The sequence below is a fragment of the Podarcis cretensis genome (genome assembly GCF_951804945.1).
Source record: "Podarcis cretensis genome assembly, chromosome: Z".
Lineage (NCBI taxonomy): Eukaryota > Metazoa > Chordata > Lepidosauria > Squamata > Lacertidae > Podarcis > Podarcis cretensis.
This window is the reverse complement of record NC_137184.1, coordinates 42,050,524-42,071,872: the sequence shown is the minus strand read 5'-3', so window position 1 is coordinate 42,071,872 and position 21,349 is coordinate 42,050,524. Positions and strand designations below refer to the sequence as shown.

General features: G+C 39.9%; 1 protein-coding gene across 5 annotated transcripts in view; it reads left to right on the top strand.

Moving 5' to 3' along the window:
* The window catches only part of MTMR1 (myotubularin related protein 1), a 63,579-nt gene that overhangs the window by 9,355 nt on the left and 32,875 nt on the right, over positions 1–21,349 (top strand). For 3 of the 5 annotated variants that reach the window (XM_079962784.1, XM_079962783.1, XM_079962787.1), the window contains 9 exons: positions 3,393–3,443; positions 11,625–11,700; positions 15,222–15,316; positions 15,540–15,647; positions 16,331–16,429; positions 17,198–17,281; positions 18,178–18,327; positions 19,871–20,059; positions 20,948–21,133. In XM_079962784.1, coding sequence (XP_079818910.1) covers positions 11,655–11,700; positions 15,222–15,316; positions 15,540–15,647; positions 16,331–16,429; positions 17,198–17,281; positions 18,178–18,327; positions 19,871–20,059; positions 20,948–21,133 — 957 coding nt within the window. In that variant the 5' untranslated portion in view covers positions 3,393–3,443; positions 11,625–11,654. The remainder of the gene's footprint in view (positions 1–3,392; positions 3,444–11,624; positions 11,701–15,221; positions 15,317–15,539; positions 15,648–16,330; positions 16,430–17,197; positions 17,282–18,177; positions 18,328–19,870; positions 20,060–20,947; positions 21,134–21,349) is intronic. The other 2 variants (XM_079962786.1, XM_079962785.1) reach the window with 1 other exon arrangement.

The following is a 21,349-nucleotide window of genomic DNA, read 5'->3' as shown; positions in this document are numbered from 1 at the left end:
GAACAAACAATACATTTTAGTCTATCCTACTTAAATAAGATTTCAATCAATGCTTGTGTTTATGCACACATTCCCATATTGGCAAGACTCTTAGTGGAAAATTCTAAATCTGTGATCCAAGTTAGGCACTGCTGCAATGACATACATCTTTGTCCTATAATTGCTAAAATGTGTAATCCAGTGTTCATTCTGGATATTTAAAAAAACATGTATTTTTTTTTTTTTGTTGCCTTCAGTTTCAAATCAGCAAATGAAGTTTCAAATCAGGGCTGAGGAACAGTTGGATCCTGAGCTCCCCCATCACTTAATGTCACCATGACATCAGGTGATTTAGCTTCAAAGGAAAAAGTTAGGAACACACATCTAGCATGCTCCCATTTCTTGAGGTCAAGCCCGGGTGCAAAACAAAAATATCCGTTTGTTGGTATGGCTTGAATTGAGCTATGTCATCCAAGGAAGTATGCAAACCCCATTTGCAGAAGGGATTGACTCCTTGGGAGCTCTAGATTGGGAGTTCCCAGATGGAGCCAATCTCTGCAGGGGTTGCATTGAGCACCAAATTAAAAATGCTCTGCTTGCAGGGGAACAATCAGGAGCATATTCTAACACTCCCGATTGTTCCTTTGCAGCCTGCTTTACACCTCTTGGGCCAGATTAGGACTCTTGGTAGGCCTAATTCTGCCTTCAGGCTGGATATTGCCTTTGCCTGTTCTAGAATCTAGTACATCCCTCCCAGCCCCAGGTGAAAATATTCCTCCCAGTCCTTTGCTTTGCTCCTGAGATAGCACATAGAACAGCCAATTACCCAGTCTCCAGTGGTGAGTGAAAATAATTTCCAGGGGAACTGGCAGGATGGCTGTTTAAAACTGATGCAGTTGGCTTCCCCACCCATTTCTATACACTAGTGTGCCATAAAGAGCTAATATTCCTGATCTAGCAACCTTTGAGGACTTATTTGGAAGGCTAGCATAGCATAGGTCTGCTTCCATTGAAATCCTAGTCTCATTTTCTTGCTGGTCCTGGCATCCCTCTTCTGTATTGTTTTGTTTGGAAGAGGCACATTCTTTGGATGTTGGTGATGCTTTCAAAGGACAATAGAATGTTAGAGGCCAATGAAGCATCTGGGGCATAACTTTAGTTTCCCTCCAGCCACTATCCAGTCATAGAATGAGAGGAAGTGGAAGGTAAATCTTGATTTAGGCTGCTCCTCAAAAAGAGGAACAGTGGGTTACTACCTGCCTTTTACAAAAAAGGCTTAAAATACTGCATTTTTTATCCTGCTCTCTAGACTCCCAGAATGCTTACGTATAATTTCATCAAACTATTATCTATTGAATAGTGATACACATAAATCTAAGGACAAGGTAAAAATGGTTACAGTTAAAATTATGTGTAATTTTTTTCTTGCTAAGCTTTTTGGTAGTTCTTTTCCAGATTGCATTGCTTTAGCCTTCTCTTCCTGATCTTTGCATCTGCATCTTCTTGTTCAAAACTAAATAATAATAATTCTTCCTGCAGTACGATGCAAGTGCATCTGTATTCTTCAGCAATATTCCTGATGTGGGGGAAATTTGCTTCAAAGTATCATTCTTCTTTTTATAAATGGAAATTATAAAAATGTTGCAAATCTTAGTTATCTGAAAGTTTAGCTACTAGCATATTTTAGGTCAACTGAACATTATTTTGTGGTTTAATAGGAATTATTAAAAAAGAGTATTGTAGAACTTACGCAGTTGCTTCAAAACTTGGCCCAGCAAGGTGCCGCCTTGCTGGGCTCAGGCCATGTTTGCACATTATGTTTGGCAGCAAGCCAGCTGACTGTGGAAAGCTTACGGGATTCCATGTAGGTGGGCTGCTGCTGGTGGTGGAGATCATTCTGTTCCTCCTTTGCCAGCTTGTTCTGCTTGCATTCTGGCTGCTACTCCATAGCCAGTACAGAAACCAATCATGCTGACAGAGGAAGGGCAGACTGACCCATCTCTCCTCTGCTAGCCCACTGTATTTTTATTTTTTATTTTTTGCTGGATATGTCACAATCAGAAACAGTATTGGCCTGTGGTGAAGGGGCAGTGATTTATTACCAGGCTGCTGCACTCTTCTGCTGGAAACACAAGGGGATGAAGCCAGCATAAAAATCAAGCATGCAAGCTTGACTCCGTCCGTCCCCCCCAGTCTGCTGTGTTTCTGTGTTGAACATACAGAACACAAAGTCTCTTCCTGCTCAGTCAGCATAGAAACCAAGCAGAATGCCTCCTACACCAGCCTGCTGCATTCCAGTTTACAGCCTTTTTACTACTAGCCTGATTTTTACTTGTGAGTAGGGCTGGCAAAGGAGAGATGGAGTGCTCTGTCCATATCTGTCTTTTTTATGACTAAAAAGCAGGCAAGTAAAAAAATTGTAGGCTGGTAACTTTTGGGGCCTAATTTATAGAGCTGCATTAAATTCAGCTTTTGAGGTTTGAACACAAGATGTTGCCTGTTCAAATAATAATTCCTCCCATTCAACAGTTGTGACCTGGAACTCACCTGGGCTTAAAAGCAATCTCATAAAGGAAGCTGTTAACCAGCTGTCTCTATACAAAGCAAATGTTGTAAAAATATCATGGTCTCCAGTGAAGTCTCTGAAATGCAAATACTTCAGAAAGCACCTCCTTAAAGTTTTGTCTGGAGAAGGAAGAAATGCAAAGAAATGGACCTTTATATATTTTGACGAATTATGTTCTTGCTGATCCAGCTGGTGTGTGGAAAAATATTTCATGCAACAAAATCTTAAGAAACAAATGATCAGAAATGGTTAAACCTGATTCTAAAGTGTCTTGCTGGCATATCCAGCAGCAATAACAACATAGTATCAGGGTTTGTGGTAATGGGCAGATCTGCAGATGGGGCCATTAAGTTCTTAGCATTACTTCAACTGTCTTAATATCTCTATTGAGGATACAAATATTTAATTGTTTTATCTTTAAATAACTGCATGGATTCTCTCATTGGTCTATAATCAATTCCTTCTTTTATGTCAAGCATGTGGCCTACTTTATACTCTGCATTTTGTCTTTGCTATTTTAAAGATTGCTTGTTTCAAAGAAAAGAAAAGAAAAGAAAAGACAGTACATACTTTGTGTTCTTTGGTACCTGGACTTACGTTTGGAGGAACAGGAATGTTCATATTCCAGATCATCCCAATATTTAAAAAAACAAACCATGACTGGATCTAATAGGTGCTAAAGTCTCTGCTTGACCTATTTGATTTTTGCAAGGAATGAAAAAGCTTACCAAATACATTTCTTTTGAAGTATCTACTGTCTTTGTTTTTAAAATTCTCTCCTTTCACCTGTTATGTGCATGTTTTTTCTCTTACTTCTGCTTGCCCACTGCTGCATCATGCTATTCAGGAGATTCAGGATGGACACAATGGCTATCCTTCTGACGCAGAAGTTGATCAGGTGGCAAGTTTTACTCATCTTTTGTTCACTAACTCTATAGAATGTCACTGTGAATGTTGGAGTTGTGAAAATTCTCATTTTTGTTACCTACTCTTCAGAAGTTCAAGAATAGTTTAAAAACTGTTTTTCAGTGCTTGTGAACAGTGGTGGACTTTGAGCTTTAAAATTTCAGCAGCACCCTGTGCGATGCCACAGTTTGGTGCCCCCCACCTCTCACCTTCCATTGCAGTGCTTTGGATTGGTAACCTAGGGTCCTGCTCCCATCTGTATTTGGCACCTGTTGACCTAGGCCATATTTCCCTCACCTCAGCGGTGTAGCTAGGGGGTGGGGGGCACTGGGCGCCACACTGTGGGAGGCGACACTTTATGCAGGGCCTTCAGTGCGCCTGAGCCATGCATCTCTTCTGGAAGTAATGCATTGGCTTGGGTGCCCGCAGGCTCCGCACTGCCTGAAACGGCAGCATGGGGGTTGCATCTGCCCACCACCTCCCCCTCAGCTGTAAGGCGACTGAGATTGAGGTGCCGGGGGAACTGTGTGCAAGGTCCATGATGCCCAAAACGGCAGTGTGGTCTTGCTTCGACTTGCTGCCTCTCCCTCAGCTGCCCTACAGCTGAGAGGGAGGTGGCAGTGAGATGCAGTGTGCCCTGCTCCTGCTTGCCCCGCCCCCAGGTGAAGGGCACACACATCACCCTGGGTGTCTGAGTGGCCAGCTACGCTGCTGCCCCCCTCCCCCAGTGTAGGTGACTCACAATAGGAACATGTGTAAGGTCCACACTAGGAGTCAGAGCAAGATTGATACTTAGCCCATTGAATGCCTGACAGGGATGGTCACAATACTTTTAGCATTTAAGGCACATTCAGAAGGAAGGCCATTTTCTATAAGTTGCAAGTGAGGGATAAAGGTGAGCTCTGCTGTTGTCCAGTAGCTTTCAGTAACAAGCACAGTCCAGTGATGGCATAGGTTTGCGACCATTGCAGCTGTGCAACATCTGCACTCCAGAGGACTCCTTCCTTCCTCTCATTGCACTTGGCAACAGCAGCTTGACAGTGTGGGCTGTGGGTACACTGCATCCCTGTGCTTTCCAGCTGTTGTGAAAGTAGGCAAGAGTGGGAAGTCACAATTTCTGAATGCTTTTTAAGTAACCTATTAATGTGCAACTACTTCAGTGTAAACAAGAATGGTAAATTCAGATAGGAGTAAAACAAAGCACTCCTTATTTCAATATATTAGCCAAGAGTATGTGTAACAGCTTGGACATGTGCAGAGAGACTTTTGACTCTTTTTATAATTGAAAGAACTGGAACCCTCTTCCTTTCTTGCCATGTTTTGCTTCTTGAAGTCCCTCTGATTGCAAAAGAAGTTTGCCAGGGGGAGGTGGGGAGGGCTACTGTTCAAGAAAATAGGAAGCTTCCTTATAAGGAGTCAGACCATTGCTCCATCTGGCTCAGCATTGTCTACAATGACTGGCAGCAGCTCTCCTTGCCTTGCCTTGCCTTACCTTACCTTACCTTACCTAGAGTTGCTGGGGATTGAACCTGGCACCTTCTGTATGCAAAGCAGATGCTCTACCACTGAGCTATGGCTCTTCCCCTTAAATCAAGGTCAAAATCCCCTTGGCCATGAAGATCTGATTAAGCAGTTACTTGCTTCTTAGTCATAAAGCTCAAACATTGATTGATTGATTGATTGATTGTATAAATTTATATATAGTTGAGTATTGTTCAAGTTCACAAAAAGAATTTTTATATCAAATAAATAGCGCTGACTAAAAATAGTTTAGGGAGTTACCCTTTAACCATTAAGGTGCTGCTTAAAATATTACAATATCAATATAGGTGACATTTTATGATTTTCAATTATTATATGATTTTATTGATTTATACCATTTAAATAAATAAAACATATAAAAAACTAATAAATGTCCATACAGAGATGGATCCATGGTACAACAAACATCAGAATGACAAAAAATACAAAAGATGGATATGACACTATTACCAACCGGTTCCTTTAGATGGAAGATGAATGACAACTTGTTTATTGATCAGGAGATTATTAAGAAGGCCCAAAAAGCCTTGAAGGATTACTTCGAGATAAACATGAACACTACGGTGGAAAAAAGAATTATCTGGGATGCAAGTAAGGCTGTGATGAGGGGGTTCTTGATACAACAGAATGCTGTAAAGAAAAAGATACAAAATGAGAGAAAAGATAAGATCTTGGAGAAAATCAAAGAATTAGAGAAGAAGTTAAGATCAAACCCGAAGTCACAGCCGATTCTGAGAGAAATTAAACTTTATCAAGCTCAATATTCTAAATTGATAAATCAGGGAATAGAGTGGAAGGTTAAACTAATGAAACAAAAAACTTTTGAATCGGCGAATAAATGTGGAAAACTGCTAGCTTGGCAGTTGAAGAGGAGACAAAAACTAAATACAGTTACAAATCTAGAGATTGAAGGAAGAAACATTCAGAACCCGGCAGACATTAGAAAGTGCTTCCAGAGATACTTCAAAAAATTATACACTCAAGGGCCGCAAGATGAGGTTGAGATTAAACAATTTTTTGGGGAAAATGGACTACCAAAATTGTCACAAGAAAATAGATTAATCCTGAACTGTAAAATAACACGACAAGAGATTGAACAAGCCATTCAGAACATGCAACTGGGCAAATCTCCAGGGCCAGATGGGTTGACCTCCAAGTATTATAAGACATTAAAAGACTACTTGATACAACCATTGATGGAGGTTAGCAATGAAATTATGGAGGGGAAGAGGGCGCCGGAATCGTGGAAGGAAGCCTTTATCACATTGATACCAAAATCGGAAGCTGAAAAGACACAACTTAAGAACTATCGTCCCATCTCTCTTTTAAATGTGGATTACAAAATATTTGCAGACATTTTGGCAAGTAGACTCAAAAAAGTTCTAAATGAAGTAATCCACAAGGACCAGGCAGGCTTTCTCCCAGGTAGACATTTGTTCGCCAATACAAGGAACATTATTGACATTTTGGAACTTCTGCAAACAGATATAAATACAAAAGCAGTATTAATTTTTATAGATGCGGAGAAGGCCTTTGATAATATTTCCTGGAAATTTATGAAGGGAAATTTAAAAGAAATGGGAGTGGGATGGGGTTTTGAGAATGGGATTGATGCAATATATTCAGAACAAAAGGCCAAATTGATCGTTAACAATGTGGTTACAGAAGAGTTTAAAATTGAAAAAGGAACACGACAAGGCTGCCCCATTTCCCCTTTGCTTTTTATTTCGGTCCTGGAGGTGCTCTTGAATATGATTAGAGAGGACCGGTTGGTGGAAGGAATTCAGGTCGGAGCGAAACAATATAAACTTAAAGCTTTTGCAGATGACCTAGTTTTGACCCTGCAGGAGCCAGAATCTAGTATGAAAAGAGTATTACAATTGATTCAAGACTTTGGTCAGGTGGCGGGTTTTAAATTAAACAAACAGAAAACTAAGGTGTTGGAAAAAAATTTGACAGATACAGAGTCAGAACAGTTTCAGAGAGAAACAGAATTAAAAGTGGTTAAAAAAGTAAAGTACCTAGGGGTAAACATAACAGCAAAAAATCTGAGTCTATTTAAGGATAACTATGAAAAATGTTGGTCAGAAATTAAGAGAGACTTAGATAGTTGGACAAAATTGAAACTTTCCTTGTTAGGCCGAATTGCTGCTATCAAGATGAATGTATTGCCAAAAATGTTGTTTTTGTTCCAAACACTGCAGATTCCGGAAGTGGCAGAGAGATATCTCTAAGTTTGTCTGGCAGGGCAAAAAGCCCAGAATTAAGTTTAAGTTATTAACGGATGTGAAAGAAAGAGGGGGCTTTGCCCTGCCAGACCTAAAGTTGTATTATGAAGCCGCAGCTTTCTGCTGGCTAAAAGATTGGCTACTTCTCGAAGACACTGACGTATTGGACTTGGAAGGTTTCAATAACGCTTTTGGTTGGCATGCATACTTATGGTATGACAAGGTTAAGATCAATAAGGCCTTTAAGAACCATATTGTCAGAAAAGCAGTGTTTAATGTCTGGACAAAATATAAAGACTTATTGGAAAACAAAACTCCAAGGTGGCTTTCACCTCTGGAAGCTAAGGCCCGAAAAAGACCCAGTATGGAGGCCAAATGGCCAAAATATTGGGAAATACTAGAAAAAGAAGGAGACAATTGGAAATTGCAGAGTTTGGAGAAATTAAAGGATAAAGTGTGAGACTGGATACACTACGCTCAGATTAAAGAAGTTTTTAAAAATGACAAAAAGTTAGGGTTCCAGGTGGAGAAATCGAAATTGGAAACAGAACTGTTAGAACCTAAGACTAAGGTACTTTCAAGAATGTATAACTTGCTGTTAAAATGGAACACACAAGACGAAACGGTTAAATCGGCTATGATAAAGTGGGCACAGGATATTGGGTATAATATCATGTTTGATGACTGGGAAAGGTTGTGGACCACTGGGTTGAACTTCACTGCTTGTAACGCTTTGAAGGAAAATGTAATGAAAATGATATATAGATGGTACATGACCCCAGTTAAACTTGCCAAAATATACCACCTGTCTGATAATAAATGTTGGAAATGTAAAGAAAATGAAGGAACATTCTTTCACCTCTGGTGGACGTGCCCTAAAGTGAAGGCTTTCTGGGAAATGATATATAATGAGTTGAAAAAGGTATTTAAGTATACCTTCCTTAAGAAACCAGAGGCCTTTCTTCTGGGTATTGTCGGCCAGAGGGTGATAAAGAAGGACAGAACTTTTTTCTTGTATGCAACAACGGCAGCAAGGATACTCATCGCTAAATATTGGAAAACCCAAGATCTACCCACACTGGAAGAATGGCAGATGCAACTGATAGACTATATGGAAATGGCTGAGATGACCGGCAGAATCTGAGACCTGGGAGAGGAGAGGGTTGAAGAAGATTGGAAGAAATTCAAGATTTACCTACAAAAATATTGTAATTTGGTTGAATGTTAATAAGGATGCTAGATCACAAACAATTGAGCACCACTAAAATAGTTGGAATTAGGATGATAAGTGAGATTGAGGAAAATATAAATTTTTTGGAGAATTATTAATTATATTTAAACGAGCGGGACATAAGAACGCAAACAAGTTGATAAATTGCTGGCAAAAATTTATAATGATGTAAGTGGGAGTGGGAGACGTGAGGGAGTCCAAAGAAGTTATGAAACTATGTTATGAAATATGTTACATTGTTTACTAATTTTGCATTGGTATTTAAAAATCTCAATAAAATATTATTAAAAAAACAACAACAGAATGACAAAAAATACAAATTATTGGACTTGGAATAAAATGTTATTTTGAAACAATTCTTAAATGAATTCTGTGAGTGAAGTGAGGCACAAAATTTACAAGACCAGTGGAACTGAATATGATTTAGTGGTGAGTGTTTGTAATTAAAAACTTATTAAAGTCTACATTTTAAATATGCAGTTAATGAATCAGTAAGTTAATTACACCAGTTAATATTGTATGTAGGATAAGGAGTATAAATCATAGTATGCCAGATGTCATATTAGTATTTCACATCAAAATCTGTTAATGTCAAGTGATAAATTGGCCAATTGCTTTTAAAAAAATAATTCCACCACACTTCTGCTAGAGCAGTATTGCACAGAAACAAACACTAGTTCTATGAACATCATTTGGACATATGGGAAGGCAACTGTTGGAAGGATTGCAATATTAATCCTGACTTGTAAATCAGAAATGCAGCAGAAGTTGTGGACCTCTGCGAGCATTTATTTTTAAATTGACCGGATGTTTGTACATACCAGAACTTAAAATGTTGCAAATTTTATTCTGAACCTTACAAGGAAATACATTGTGATCTCAAAAAAATATCTGGGCATGAACAGTCCACACTATATTTCTTCCCCAAAATAGTACCAGTCAGGGGTGAACTCAAGCCATGAGCATGATCTAAAAGTATGGACATAGAGTTATTGCATCATGTGTAGTTTGATTAACACATCAAGCCATTTGGGCGATCTGCTTATTATGGCACAGTGGTTTTATGTGGTGAAAAATTGTTCATAATCTGACTTACTGAATCTTCAGTTCTTGCAAATGCCTTAGTCAGACCTACATGTGCTAGAGATTAATTTGGAATGCTTTCGGTGCTTGCATAAGGGACACTTGAGGCCCCTGAGCTGAAGGAAATCCTCCTTTGCCACAGAGGACTGCCACTGTGGGGAGACAATCCATTGTTCCTTGAATTGACTCCTGAGGGCCACTTGAACGGCTCTCTCCCACTATCCTCGGTTCAGTAAATACTGCTGTGGTCATGAAGCATGATATTTTTTTTTTAATAATAATATTTATTAAATTTTGTATAACCAATAAAAAACATACATAATAACATAATATTTTCCATTATCCACATTTCATTCTCAACTTTGGACTTCCTCACATCTCTTGTTCCTGCTTTCTAAACATAAATTTTACCAGCAAATTATTAACTTGATTTAATTCATATAATATAATTTTCCAATATTTAATGTCTCAAATTTTGGGGTTTAACATACTCTTATTGAAGCTTAATCATAAAATATTACTTATCCCAAATTTATCTTTTCATCTTCCAATTGAATTTAAATTTATATTCTTTATAACTAGTTTGTTGAAGCCATGTTTTTGCTAATCTTACATCTTTCTTAACAATCATACAATTTACAATATTTTTGTAGATAGTCCTTGAATTTCTTCCAGTCTTCCTCCACCAGTTCTTTTCCCAGGTCTCGGATTCTGCCCGCATGAAGCATGATTTTAAGCAAGCAGAGCAAAAAGCTGAACAGCTCAATCAGCTCTGTTCAGCAAGAGCAGTGGCAGGGCAAAGCTGTGGAGTGTTTTAAAAATGGAGAATAAAAGCAGGCTGCACCATCAAACTGCAGAAAATAAAATGGACTAGAACAAATGTTCAGTAAAATATTTCTTTATTAAAGCTTCCAGAGTTATCTGATGTGCTTCAGTTCTGTATAGCTAGTCAATCTGTTTTTCTTTCTGGGGAATACTTTATTCTCTAGATAGTGATCTATATAGTCTGCTTCACAGACCTTCTCTTGCACAGTTAGTTTCCATAATAAAGTTAGCTGGCATTGCTAATGGAGTAAATGGTCACTCACATTACATACAAATATGTATGTGTACAATAAAAAAATGTATTATGAAAGTGCAAAATCTAGTTATTGCAACTTAATATTTGCTTTTCTTATGTAAAATTTTAGCCAAATGATTTATCATTCCTTGCTTAATTTTGGGAGGGATTCTGGGGCCTGTGAGCCTCCATTAGCAGGGGGAAAATATGACATAGGGCAGGATATGAAAAACAAACTTAAAAAGCATTGAGTTGCTAAAAAGTGAGAAAAAAAACTTTGAAAACATTTGGTCAGCCATATGTATAAGAAATAACACTGCGAAATACTCTGGGAGCTGTATGTCAAAATACCCAACAACTTAACAATATTTGCCGAATTTTTGTGTGTCTTGTATGTGCTAATTGGAATAGTTGGTCTTACCTTTGTGTAGTTGGTCTTACCTTTGTGTGAATGCTTTGCTACTAATCCATATTGTAAATATTGACACTGTTTATTCTGTAAATCCAGTAATGCTGCATAAAATCTGAGCAGATTCTCTTAATCCATGGTTAAGAGATCAGGGATATACCACAGTGTATCTCCCTCTCCCTCTCTACCTTTTGCATCTTGGGAACTAATTTCACCCTCTCCAATCACTTTTGCAGCAATAGTAACTATACTTAAGTCTTTACCAGGGTTCCTGATTAAACAGGCCTCCAAGCTGTTTTCAGATCCTGGCTAGATGAAAACTGGTTACGTTGATTAGCAGTTGTTGGTGAAACACCACATTTCAGCAAAGGAGAGGGGGATTTTGCATCCAAATTGGAAGGGATGGGGGAAGGAGAATAATTGATCCCTGATTTCTTTAACTTCAATTATGTGTACATTCGCACCAGCCCGTAGCGTTAAAGAACTCTGCTTTGAGAATAAATCACTATCTTTTGTATTGCTACGGTAACCTCCTAGCAAAAGCACCTTGTGGTTGTTGTTGATGTTTAAGCTCTGCAGATGGAATGTAAGATTTACATTTAGCATTGGATTTCTGCCAGGCACTAAGGGATGGAAACAAGCTTGCCCAGATGGAAGAGGCTCCTCTTTTTCCTGGAGAATCAATTAAAGCTATTGGTAAGTGGAGTACTGAGTGGCTGAGAACATTGTTGTTTGTGGCCAATCACAAAATGAAAGCTACTCATTTGGTTTTATATATTTCAGAATTATTACACTGATCAGTTTTTATTCTGGATCCTTAATCCTTTATACCTGGTATCTGAAGAAGTGTGCATGCACACGAAAGTTTATACCCAGAACAAACTTAGTTGGTCTCTAAGGTGCTACTGGACAATTTATTTATTTATTTCGGCCTTTATACCTGAGTTAGGCCATAGGAGATGCTAAGCACAAAAGGCAAGCATATCTGAGAATAATTTTAATAAACTATAAATTAGCTCAGAAATTAGTATCTGTGAGACTGATGTGTCAAGTACTTGGGTACTCAATTTTTCTATGCAGCTTCAAGTACTTTTTCATCAAGTTTTATTTTTTCCATTGTGATAATATCACAGCCCTTTGGAGTAGAATGCTAGTGGTCTAGATTGGATGGCATACAACATATTCTTCCCCTCAACACTCCCCTTCTTTTGAATAAAAGTTTGGAGTGTTCCTAAGGATTGGATTGGTTCACACATAATTTTCATGATCCTATAAACTTTCTAAACTATCGAAGCAAGATGCCTCAGGCTTCCATGCTGCCTACCTCCCTTCATTAATTTCATTGCTATTTGCTCCTTTACTTTTAATACAAACCATAACTTGACATTATGTTCATGATCATACTCAGACCACTGTATCTTCTCCCCCATGTGCAGTAGGGGTATATGTGTGAGTATGTGATGTGCTCTGAATGCTCACAGCATTCTGTACATTATTTATTTGATTTAAAGTATTTTACCCTCCAAACTAGTCCCAAAGCAATAGAAAAATTAGAATAAAATATAATAAAAAGCAAGGAACAGTAAAGCAACAGAGAAGATTGCAGGCAAACATAGCTGGGAATGGAGTTCAATACTTTGGGAACTACTTGTGGAAAAAACAATCATTTTGATAGCCCTCTGCCTAGCATTTGAAGGCAGAGGCTCTCACTGAAGGATCTCTAAGGTAGAACTTAATTGATGTGCAGGTTTTGTTTAGAGAAAGCAGTCTTTTAGATACCTATCTTCCAGGCTGCCGAGGATTTCAGTACTTAAAAGTGAAATATTTAGAGGGGGAACATTTGACAGGTCTTGGCTTTTGAGACTGATAAGGCAGAGAGTACATGGAAGCAGCCTTGGATGCAATTTAGGGACTCTGGTGTGGAATCAATGCATGCCCATTTTTCTGCTTGCTTGCTTCCAAGAATATCTTACCTGCCGTGTAGGTAAGCCCACAAAAGTTATTAGTTGCAATGTTTTTTCTTAGCCTGAATTTTCACGCTGGCAACAGAAGATTCTTTCTCCATCATTTCCAACATGAAGCGCAGGTTGCTAACCTTGCAGCAAGATGTTTTTTTTTTTGGGGGGGGGGGGAATGCCTTCTACGAAGTGGGCTGGTGGAGGAGGGATGATGTAATCTGTGCCTCTGTGTCCTCCAACCTTCTGCCGTTCTGGCCTGGCTGAAGAGAAAGGGATCCGAAAATAAAGTAAATATTATGAAAACAATAAAACTGTGGTGGCTGGGCTCACCCAAAGAAAACTACCGTATTTTTCGCCCTATAGGACGCACTTTTTCCCCTCCAAAAATGAAGGGGAAATGTGTGTGCGTCCTATGGGGCGAATGCAGGCTTTCGCTGAAGCCTGGAGAGCGAGAGGCGTCGGTGCGCACCAACACCTCTTGCTCTCCAGGCTCCAGGAAGCTATCCGCAAGCCTTGCGTGCCCGGGGGAACTCCCCCCGGGCGCGCAAGGCTTGCGGGCGGCAGCCTGCAGCGCGGAGCAAGGGGCGCCCTTTGGAGGACGCCCCGTGCTTCGCGCAGGTGTCCGCAAGCCTTGCGCGCCCGGGGGAACGGGGCGCGCAAGCGGGCGGGGCGCCGGACAGACATCCGCAGCGTGGGGAGCCCTGCAGGAGTTCCCCGCAGGGCTCCCCACGCTGCGGATAGCAGCGTGCCGCTCGGCGCGCGTGGCACCCTGAAGCAGAGCACCCCGCGTGCCGGATAGACATCGGCCAGCCCCACAAGCTCGGGGGACAGCGGGGAGGCGCAGCGCTGCCATCCCACTGTTCCCCGACCTGGTTTTGGGGGGGAAATAAAGGGAAAATTTTTTCCCTTTATTTCCCCCCCCCCAAAAAAAAGGAGGTGTGTCCTATGGGACGGAGCGTCCTATGGGACGAAAAATACGGTAAACCTCGGCTTTGACCCTGGACTTCTCACTGCTAGGGGGAGTGGAGAGTGCGTAATCGTATGCTTTGCCACCATGTATCACAGAACCTTTTTAGCATAACTCTCGGTATTGCCTTAGTGCAAAATGAAATTGTTAGGTCATATTTTATTCATAAGGTGCTATCTTGAATCTGTATCTGGGCTGTGAAGTGGAAAGCCAGATTTGATGTCTGCTCATTTGCCTGCAAGATAAGTTCTTCCATGTGACTAATTCACAGAACTTTCAGATCTGCTTCTAAATGTCGTTGTCATTGTTGGGAGGAATAGAATGGTTCCCTCAGTTGCCATAAGTTCGGCTTTCAGTGAATGAGATGTAGTTATAAAGGTTCTGTTAAATGTCATGTTCGATTTGCCAAGCTTATGTGTTGGTCATTTTGAAATTTATGACATTGTTTGTCCACAGTGTACCTAGTTCTTCTCTGCTACCGCCATAAATATGCCTTCTACAGTGGAACCCCAGGTTGCAAATGTCTGCGTACATGCGAGTTGCAATTTGGCACTTCTGCACATGGCACAAAGTGCGATTTAGCGTTTCTGCGCATGCGCGAGTGCCGAAACCCAGAAGTAACCTGTTCCGGTACTTCCGGGTTCGGCGCGGTGCGCAACCCGAAAACATGTAACCTGAAGTGTCTGTCACCTGAGGTACCACTGTAGTTCTGATTTTAGTTTCCAAAGTTCTGGATTCTGAAGATATTAGGGAAGTATGCACGCTATGGCAGACAGTGGGACTGCAATTCAGTATATTCTTAAGTGGGAGTAAGTTCCATTGCAATCAGAAGCCTTCTGAGTATACCTATTCAGGATTGCACTGTAAGGCACCCTCAAAGTAGGATTGTGCAGTGGTGTTTATTACTGAAAATGTAGATGACTGTACAAAACTATTAACTTAAAATAAAAATTGTGTCCTTAAAAACATTTTTAATGTCCTAGATGGTATTCTTATTTTTTGTAATATCAAGTATTTTACAGGTGACCCATAACTTGCTAGGCTTTTGTTTATTTTTATTTTTTCAGTTATGAAAATGCCTACTTTTGAAGTGCTATGAAATAGGCATTATTGTAAAAAACTGAAATAATTGGCTGTATAAACTCAGTTCATTCCATGTGTAAATTCCAGCCTCAAAAAGGCATTTATTAGTAGAAGTTTTTTGCATCAGGTATTTTGCCTGTGTTCATACATAATAAAAATAATCCTATAGTTCGATTTTTAGTACTAATAAAGTATCTTATTTTTTCCAGCTAAAGACGTCATGTATATCTGCCCATTTATTGGAGCCATCAGTGGTACACTATCAGTGACAGATTTCAAAATGTATTTCAAGAATGTTGAGAGGGTGAGCCCTTTTTTCTTATTGCACGTCATGCATCTTTCTGCTACAGCCTTATTCCTGTGCTTTCCTTTTCAGAAACTGACACATGTATAAACTAAGCATAAAGTACTGTTTCAGCTTTATGTGGCCTAATATAATTGTATATTTTTATCTCAAACAGAATATTACATATTTCCTCACACCTGCAATAAAGAAACATGGTGTTTACTTTTTCTTCAAATTTCAGGATCCACATTTTGTTCTTGATGTGCCTCTTGGAGTGATGGCCAGAGTTGAAAAGATTGGAGTGCAGAGCCATGGAGACAACTCTTGTGGAATAGAAATTGTTTGCAAGGTATCAGTTTAATTTTGCAGAAGTGTACTTAAATAGCGGGACGCAGGTGGCGCTGTGGGTTAAAGCCTCAGCGCCTAGGACTTGCCGATCGAAAGGTCGGCGGTTCGAATCCCTGCGGCGGGGTGCGCTCCCGCTGCTCGGTCCCAGCGCCTGCCAACCTAGCAGTTCGAAAGCACCTCCGGGTGCAAGTAGATAAATAGGGACCGCTTACCAGCGGGAAGGTAAACGGCGTTTCCGTGTGCGGCTCTGGCTCGCCAGAGCAGCGATGTCACGCTGGCCACGTGACCCGGAAGTGTCTCCGGACAGCGCTGGCCCCTGGCCTCTTAAGTGAGATGGGCGCACAACCCCAGAGTCTGTCAAGACTGGCCCGTACGGGCAGGGGTACCTTTACCTTTACCTTTACTTAAATTGTGCTTTAATTTCATTGTGGAATCCCAGTGATATATCTTAGATATATAAGACGCTGTTACTTGCTTATTTCTTATGGCTGTTGTGAATGCACTGGTGTAACTGGTCCTAAGACCTAAAGTTTAGAACAGGTTTTATTAATTTTCAGATAAACCTGGATTAAAAGAGGAGGTTCCTTAGAACCACTATTCAGTGCAAAAAAATCTTTTGAATAATGTTTGTAACTGCTGTAATTTTTCACTTAACATACCAAACCTTAAGATATCTTTTCACAGGATATGAGAAACTTGCGGCTTGCCTATAAACAGGAAGAACATAGACTGGAGATTTTTCAAAACCTTATTAACCGAGCATTTCCTCTTTCTCATGGGCTCGTAAGTATTACAATTAGGAGTTCTATACCCTCAACATTGGTTCATTCTTCAGACTATATAGTGGGAGGAATCTAAATATAGTCTTGTGGTGCTTAAGAATTTAAAAAATCAATATGATTCTTACTCTTCTTAGTAGTGTAGTTAAAAGAACTTACATCAGTATTCAAATAAGTTTTACTCAGAATAGACCCGTTGAAATTAATAGACCTAACTTTGTCATGTTCATTAATTTTGGTGGGTCTAAATCCATACCCACCACCTTGTGGGGCATCTTTGAGAGAGAAAAATTAAAAGGAGTAACCCCCACACAAATCCAGAGTGGAGTCCCTAAGATGGTTGGATGGCATCTTGTACGCCTCCTTCCAGCAACACCTACAGCCAAACTGGTGCCAAACGTATTCCTCTGCTTTTCTCTGGAGTACATCAGTGAGGTTGTCATCTGGGCAGCCCAGGACCTCCATACACACTGCCCAGGCTTGCACCTTGGAGAGATCATAGCCACTGCAGGCACTGTGATTCTCCAGTGGTTTGGTTTCACCCCTGGAGGAATGCTCCATTGTGTGGAAGTGAATGTTTCATTGTTCTCTATTGTTGCTAGCCACATGCACTTGGCAGAGTTGATGAAATTAAGATTGTTTATATTTATGAAGAATGTTTTTACTGAGTTTTAATCTCAGTGTAAAATGTTCTTCTGAATTCTTAAGAAATGAAGAGAGAAATAGTGTAATTAAATAGTAGTAATGTATGCTTTTGTTTCACTGCATTTAGCAACTCTTTGCATTCACCTATAAAGAGAAATTTCCTGTTAATGGCTGGAAAGTTTATGATCCAATTGCAGAATACAAGAGGCAGGTAGGTAACGACAATTTTCACTTTTTAAAAATAATTTGCATTGTTTTCTATTTTGCCTGAATATCCATTTGTGGAAGATCTAAAAGACTAAGTCAAGTACTTAAAAATTTGTCGGCACATTGCCGATACTGATGGATACTGAAAAGTCAAGAACCATGCCATTTTCCCCATTGTTTTCCTGGACATAATAGTTGGACTAGAGAGTGGAACTACACATGTTAATGCCCCACATCCAGTAATGCAGCCACTTCCTGCATGACCTCACACTGCATGTCCTCTGTGTGGTGTGCCACAAGATATGTAGACTCATGCTTACTCCTCCTGCTAATTGTGAATCAATATTTGTGTGCACCTTTATATGCATATAGGCCCTGGCCACGAGAGCAGTTAGTGGGGGGGAGTGCATGTCGCCTTGTTCTTATTTACTGTATTTACATATTGCCTGTCTGTTAATGCATTTAGTGTGAGTTACTATATACAATAGGTAAAGGTGAAGGTACAGCTACATGATCAAAAAAGGAAAGAGGAAAATAAGCAAATTCTGGCACCTCCTTTTACACAACAAACTAATATGCCAGGATTGTGTTTAAATTTCCCTTTAGCTGTTATATGTCCATCTGTAGCAAGCAAGTAGTTTGTGGAGATGCAGCAGAGCTCTGCCCCTTTCAGACTTTGAACTAAGATCTACTCATGCATTCAGGACTAATACTGGTTTTCTATAACCTTCAGAAGCCTTGTAAAATAAAAATAAAAATGAGTTACAATATAATTGTAATGTTTTAGGTTTAATTAAATGTTTTAGGTTTAAATTAAACGTTTTAGGTTTAATTTTTGGAGACCCTGAAATCAGATGGGTAAACCTTGACTCCTTAAAACATTGTTTTGCTTCTATGCAGGGCTTACCCAATGAGAGTTGGAAAATATCCAAAATCAACAGCACATATGAATTCTGTGACACATACCCTGCTGTTCTTGTTGTGCCAGCTAGTGTAAAAGATGATGATCTCTCCAGAGTAGCAGCATTTCGGGCAAAAGGCAGAGTTCCAGTAAGTAAAAGTCCTGAGTTAGAAAACAATTGCTGGTGTATGGGTTATGATGCAGCTTGACACCTAATCTGAGAGCTCCAAAACTAGTTGCTCAATTCTCTATTGGAAGGAAGACTATGTGAACTAAAAAGGAAAACAAGAAACAGTCCTAAGCTGGGAACCCAAGTGTAAAAAGGCACTTATATTCTGTCTGTGCAAAATGTGGTGGGAAGATCGCATAAAATCTACTTCATAGGTTCAAAAATCAGTTGGACTGCACTTCAGCAGTTTGTGCGAAGAATAATATTTGATGTCAGAATTGGGACTAACAGAAATCAAAATAATTCCTATTGTGAAAAGCCATTTTCTGAAGATTGTCCTTCTGTGTTTAGACAATAAGCAGTAATGGTATGGGAAATAATTTTGTAGGGGGTTAATGATCCACTCCATGGTCCCATTCACTGGTAACTTGGAGAAATCACCACTCTGTGGGGTTATCCTCAAGATTAGTCTGGAAGTTAGTGCAAAATACTTCTGTGAGGTATATTCATTCAACATACTATGCTTTAGTTGAAGTAGGTCCATTGGCTGCCTCTCTGCTCCAGGATAAGGTGCATGGTAGTGTTGATTGTTTACAAACCCTTAAATAACTTGGGACCAGGCTACCCTTATGCCCGTGCAGGGACGATCGAAGGCTAACTGACACCCGGGGTGGGGCAAACTGCCAGCTGCACACACGTTGCATCGCTATTTAGGGTGCATGTGCGGCATCCCTACATACAGCGCATGCATGTGACACTGCGCATGTGTTGTACATAGTGGTTTGCCGCTGGCGCCACCTGAGCACTGTACGGACGGTGGCAGGATCCTGTGCTTGCAGCTGCAGTGGTGGTAAAGGAATCCTCCACTTGCGGCTGTAGCAGTGACGGAGGGATCCTACTGCTGTTCATACGGTGCTTGGGCGGCTCTGGCAGCAAACCGCTATGTACAGCGCATGTGTGTGACACCACAAATGTGTTGTACGTAGTGGTTTGCCACGGCCCCAGCACCGTACGGACAGTGCAGCCACGAATGGAGGATCTTCCACATGCGGCTGTGGCTGTGCGATGGCCGCTCACGCCAGTGCACCATGGGGCGAGCACCCCACAGGGTACCTTCTTGTCACCCCTCCAGACATGGCACCCAGGGCAACCCCCACCCCCACCCCACCTTGCGACATCACTGCGCCCGTGCCTAGCCATTAAGTTCCCTTGAGAGAATTGTGTGTGTCTTGGGGAAGGGGGAATCAAACAGCAGGCAAGCCCCCAGTTGCTATGCTGAATTGCAAAAACACTTTTGAAAGTACTATCAGTTCCAAAGGTGGTTTGCTATTGTCAGGAAACTTCATGCAGAACTGTATTATTAGTTTTGATGGCCATGTAAAAAAATATGTGTGTCTTTTGATTTTTGAACCAGTACCTTTATTCTCTGTCTTCTTATGACGTTACATCTGTTGCTAATATGACTTCTGCAGTTGTTTCTACTGAATATACATTGGTGTATATATATTTTCCCCTTAACCTAGGTGTTATCCTGGATCCACCCTGAAAGCCAGGCCACCATCACACGTTGCAGCCAACCTCTAGTGGGCCCAAATGACAAGCGATGCAAAGAAGATGAGAAATATTTGCAGACGATTATGGATGCCAATGCTCAGTCCCATAAGCTCTTCATCTTTGATGCTAGACAGAACAGTGTTGCAGATACGAATAAGGTAGAACTAGCATAAGGGGAAAACATATACATTTATTTAAAATTCAAAGTGACATCCAACCAAGTCGCACTTTGGAGTAGGGCAACTGAAATTAATGGACTTAAGTGGGTCTATTCTGAGTATGACTTAGTTCAGTATCGCTCTGAAATACTTAAATTTTAAAATGTTGAAATTACCTTTTTTATCTAAAATATTTTAAGGCCACTCTTTTAGCACTAAACTCTCACAGGGCATCTTCCATAAAAGATAAAATACAACATACATGATCAAAGATACAAACATGAAAAATATATTTAAAATTTGAATACCAATATTAATACAACAATCATAATTCATAAGAATGAGCAATAATAGCAGTAATAATAAAAATAAAAATAAAAATAAAAATAAAAATAAAAAATAAAATTAAAATACCATTAGAGCTAACTAAAACATTTTAATGCTATTTCAACCCTGGTTTATGCCAGCATAACCATAATATCTTAAGAAAAACCAATTTGAAACAGATATCTCTCTTAAATCCCACCAAAACCTTTCTATTTTGCCAGGCCAATGCAGGCAATTTAAGAATACTTATTTCCATAATGAGTATTTGACACTTGTTTTTAATCTTTTATGTGGTTTTTATTTTATGTATTATTGCTGCAAACTTCTTTGGTATTTTTCTTTTTTATGATATAGTGGTACATAAATATTTAAAGAAGTAAATAAAGGCCCATAAAGAAGGGGCCATGCACATCTCCCTTGAAATAGAATTCCGTAAGTGTGAGGCCACTGTTGAGAGAGCCCTTTCCTTCATGCTTGCCAGCTAGCTTTTTCTCCCTGGTGGGCATTCAAGAAATCTTAAATCTTAGAGATACATTTAAATTACTTAAAATGTATTTTCAGACGAAAGGTGGCGGCTATGAAAGTGAAAGTGCCTACCCAAATGTGGAGTTGGTTTTCTTGGAAATTCCAAACATCCATGTAATGAGAGAATCACTGCGTAAACTGAAGGAAATTGTTTACCCTACAATTGATGAATCTCGATGGCTGTCCAATGTGGAGAGTACACACTGGCTGGAATACATACGGGTAATTGACTTGTTGAAAATATAAATTGTGGGTTTTTTGCTTTAAAATGTTAAAATCTTTCTCCATGTGCTATTCTTTTGTCACTTCTCTATATAATCTGAAAAGGGGAAATGCCTTGATTCTTCAGAATCTGGGTTTTTCAGATTATATAAAACTACTGCTATATGCTGTTAGTGTGTATTATAGACTCCAGTAGAAGCAATCCTTATTTATTTT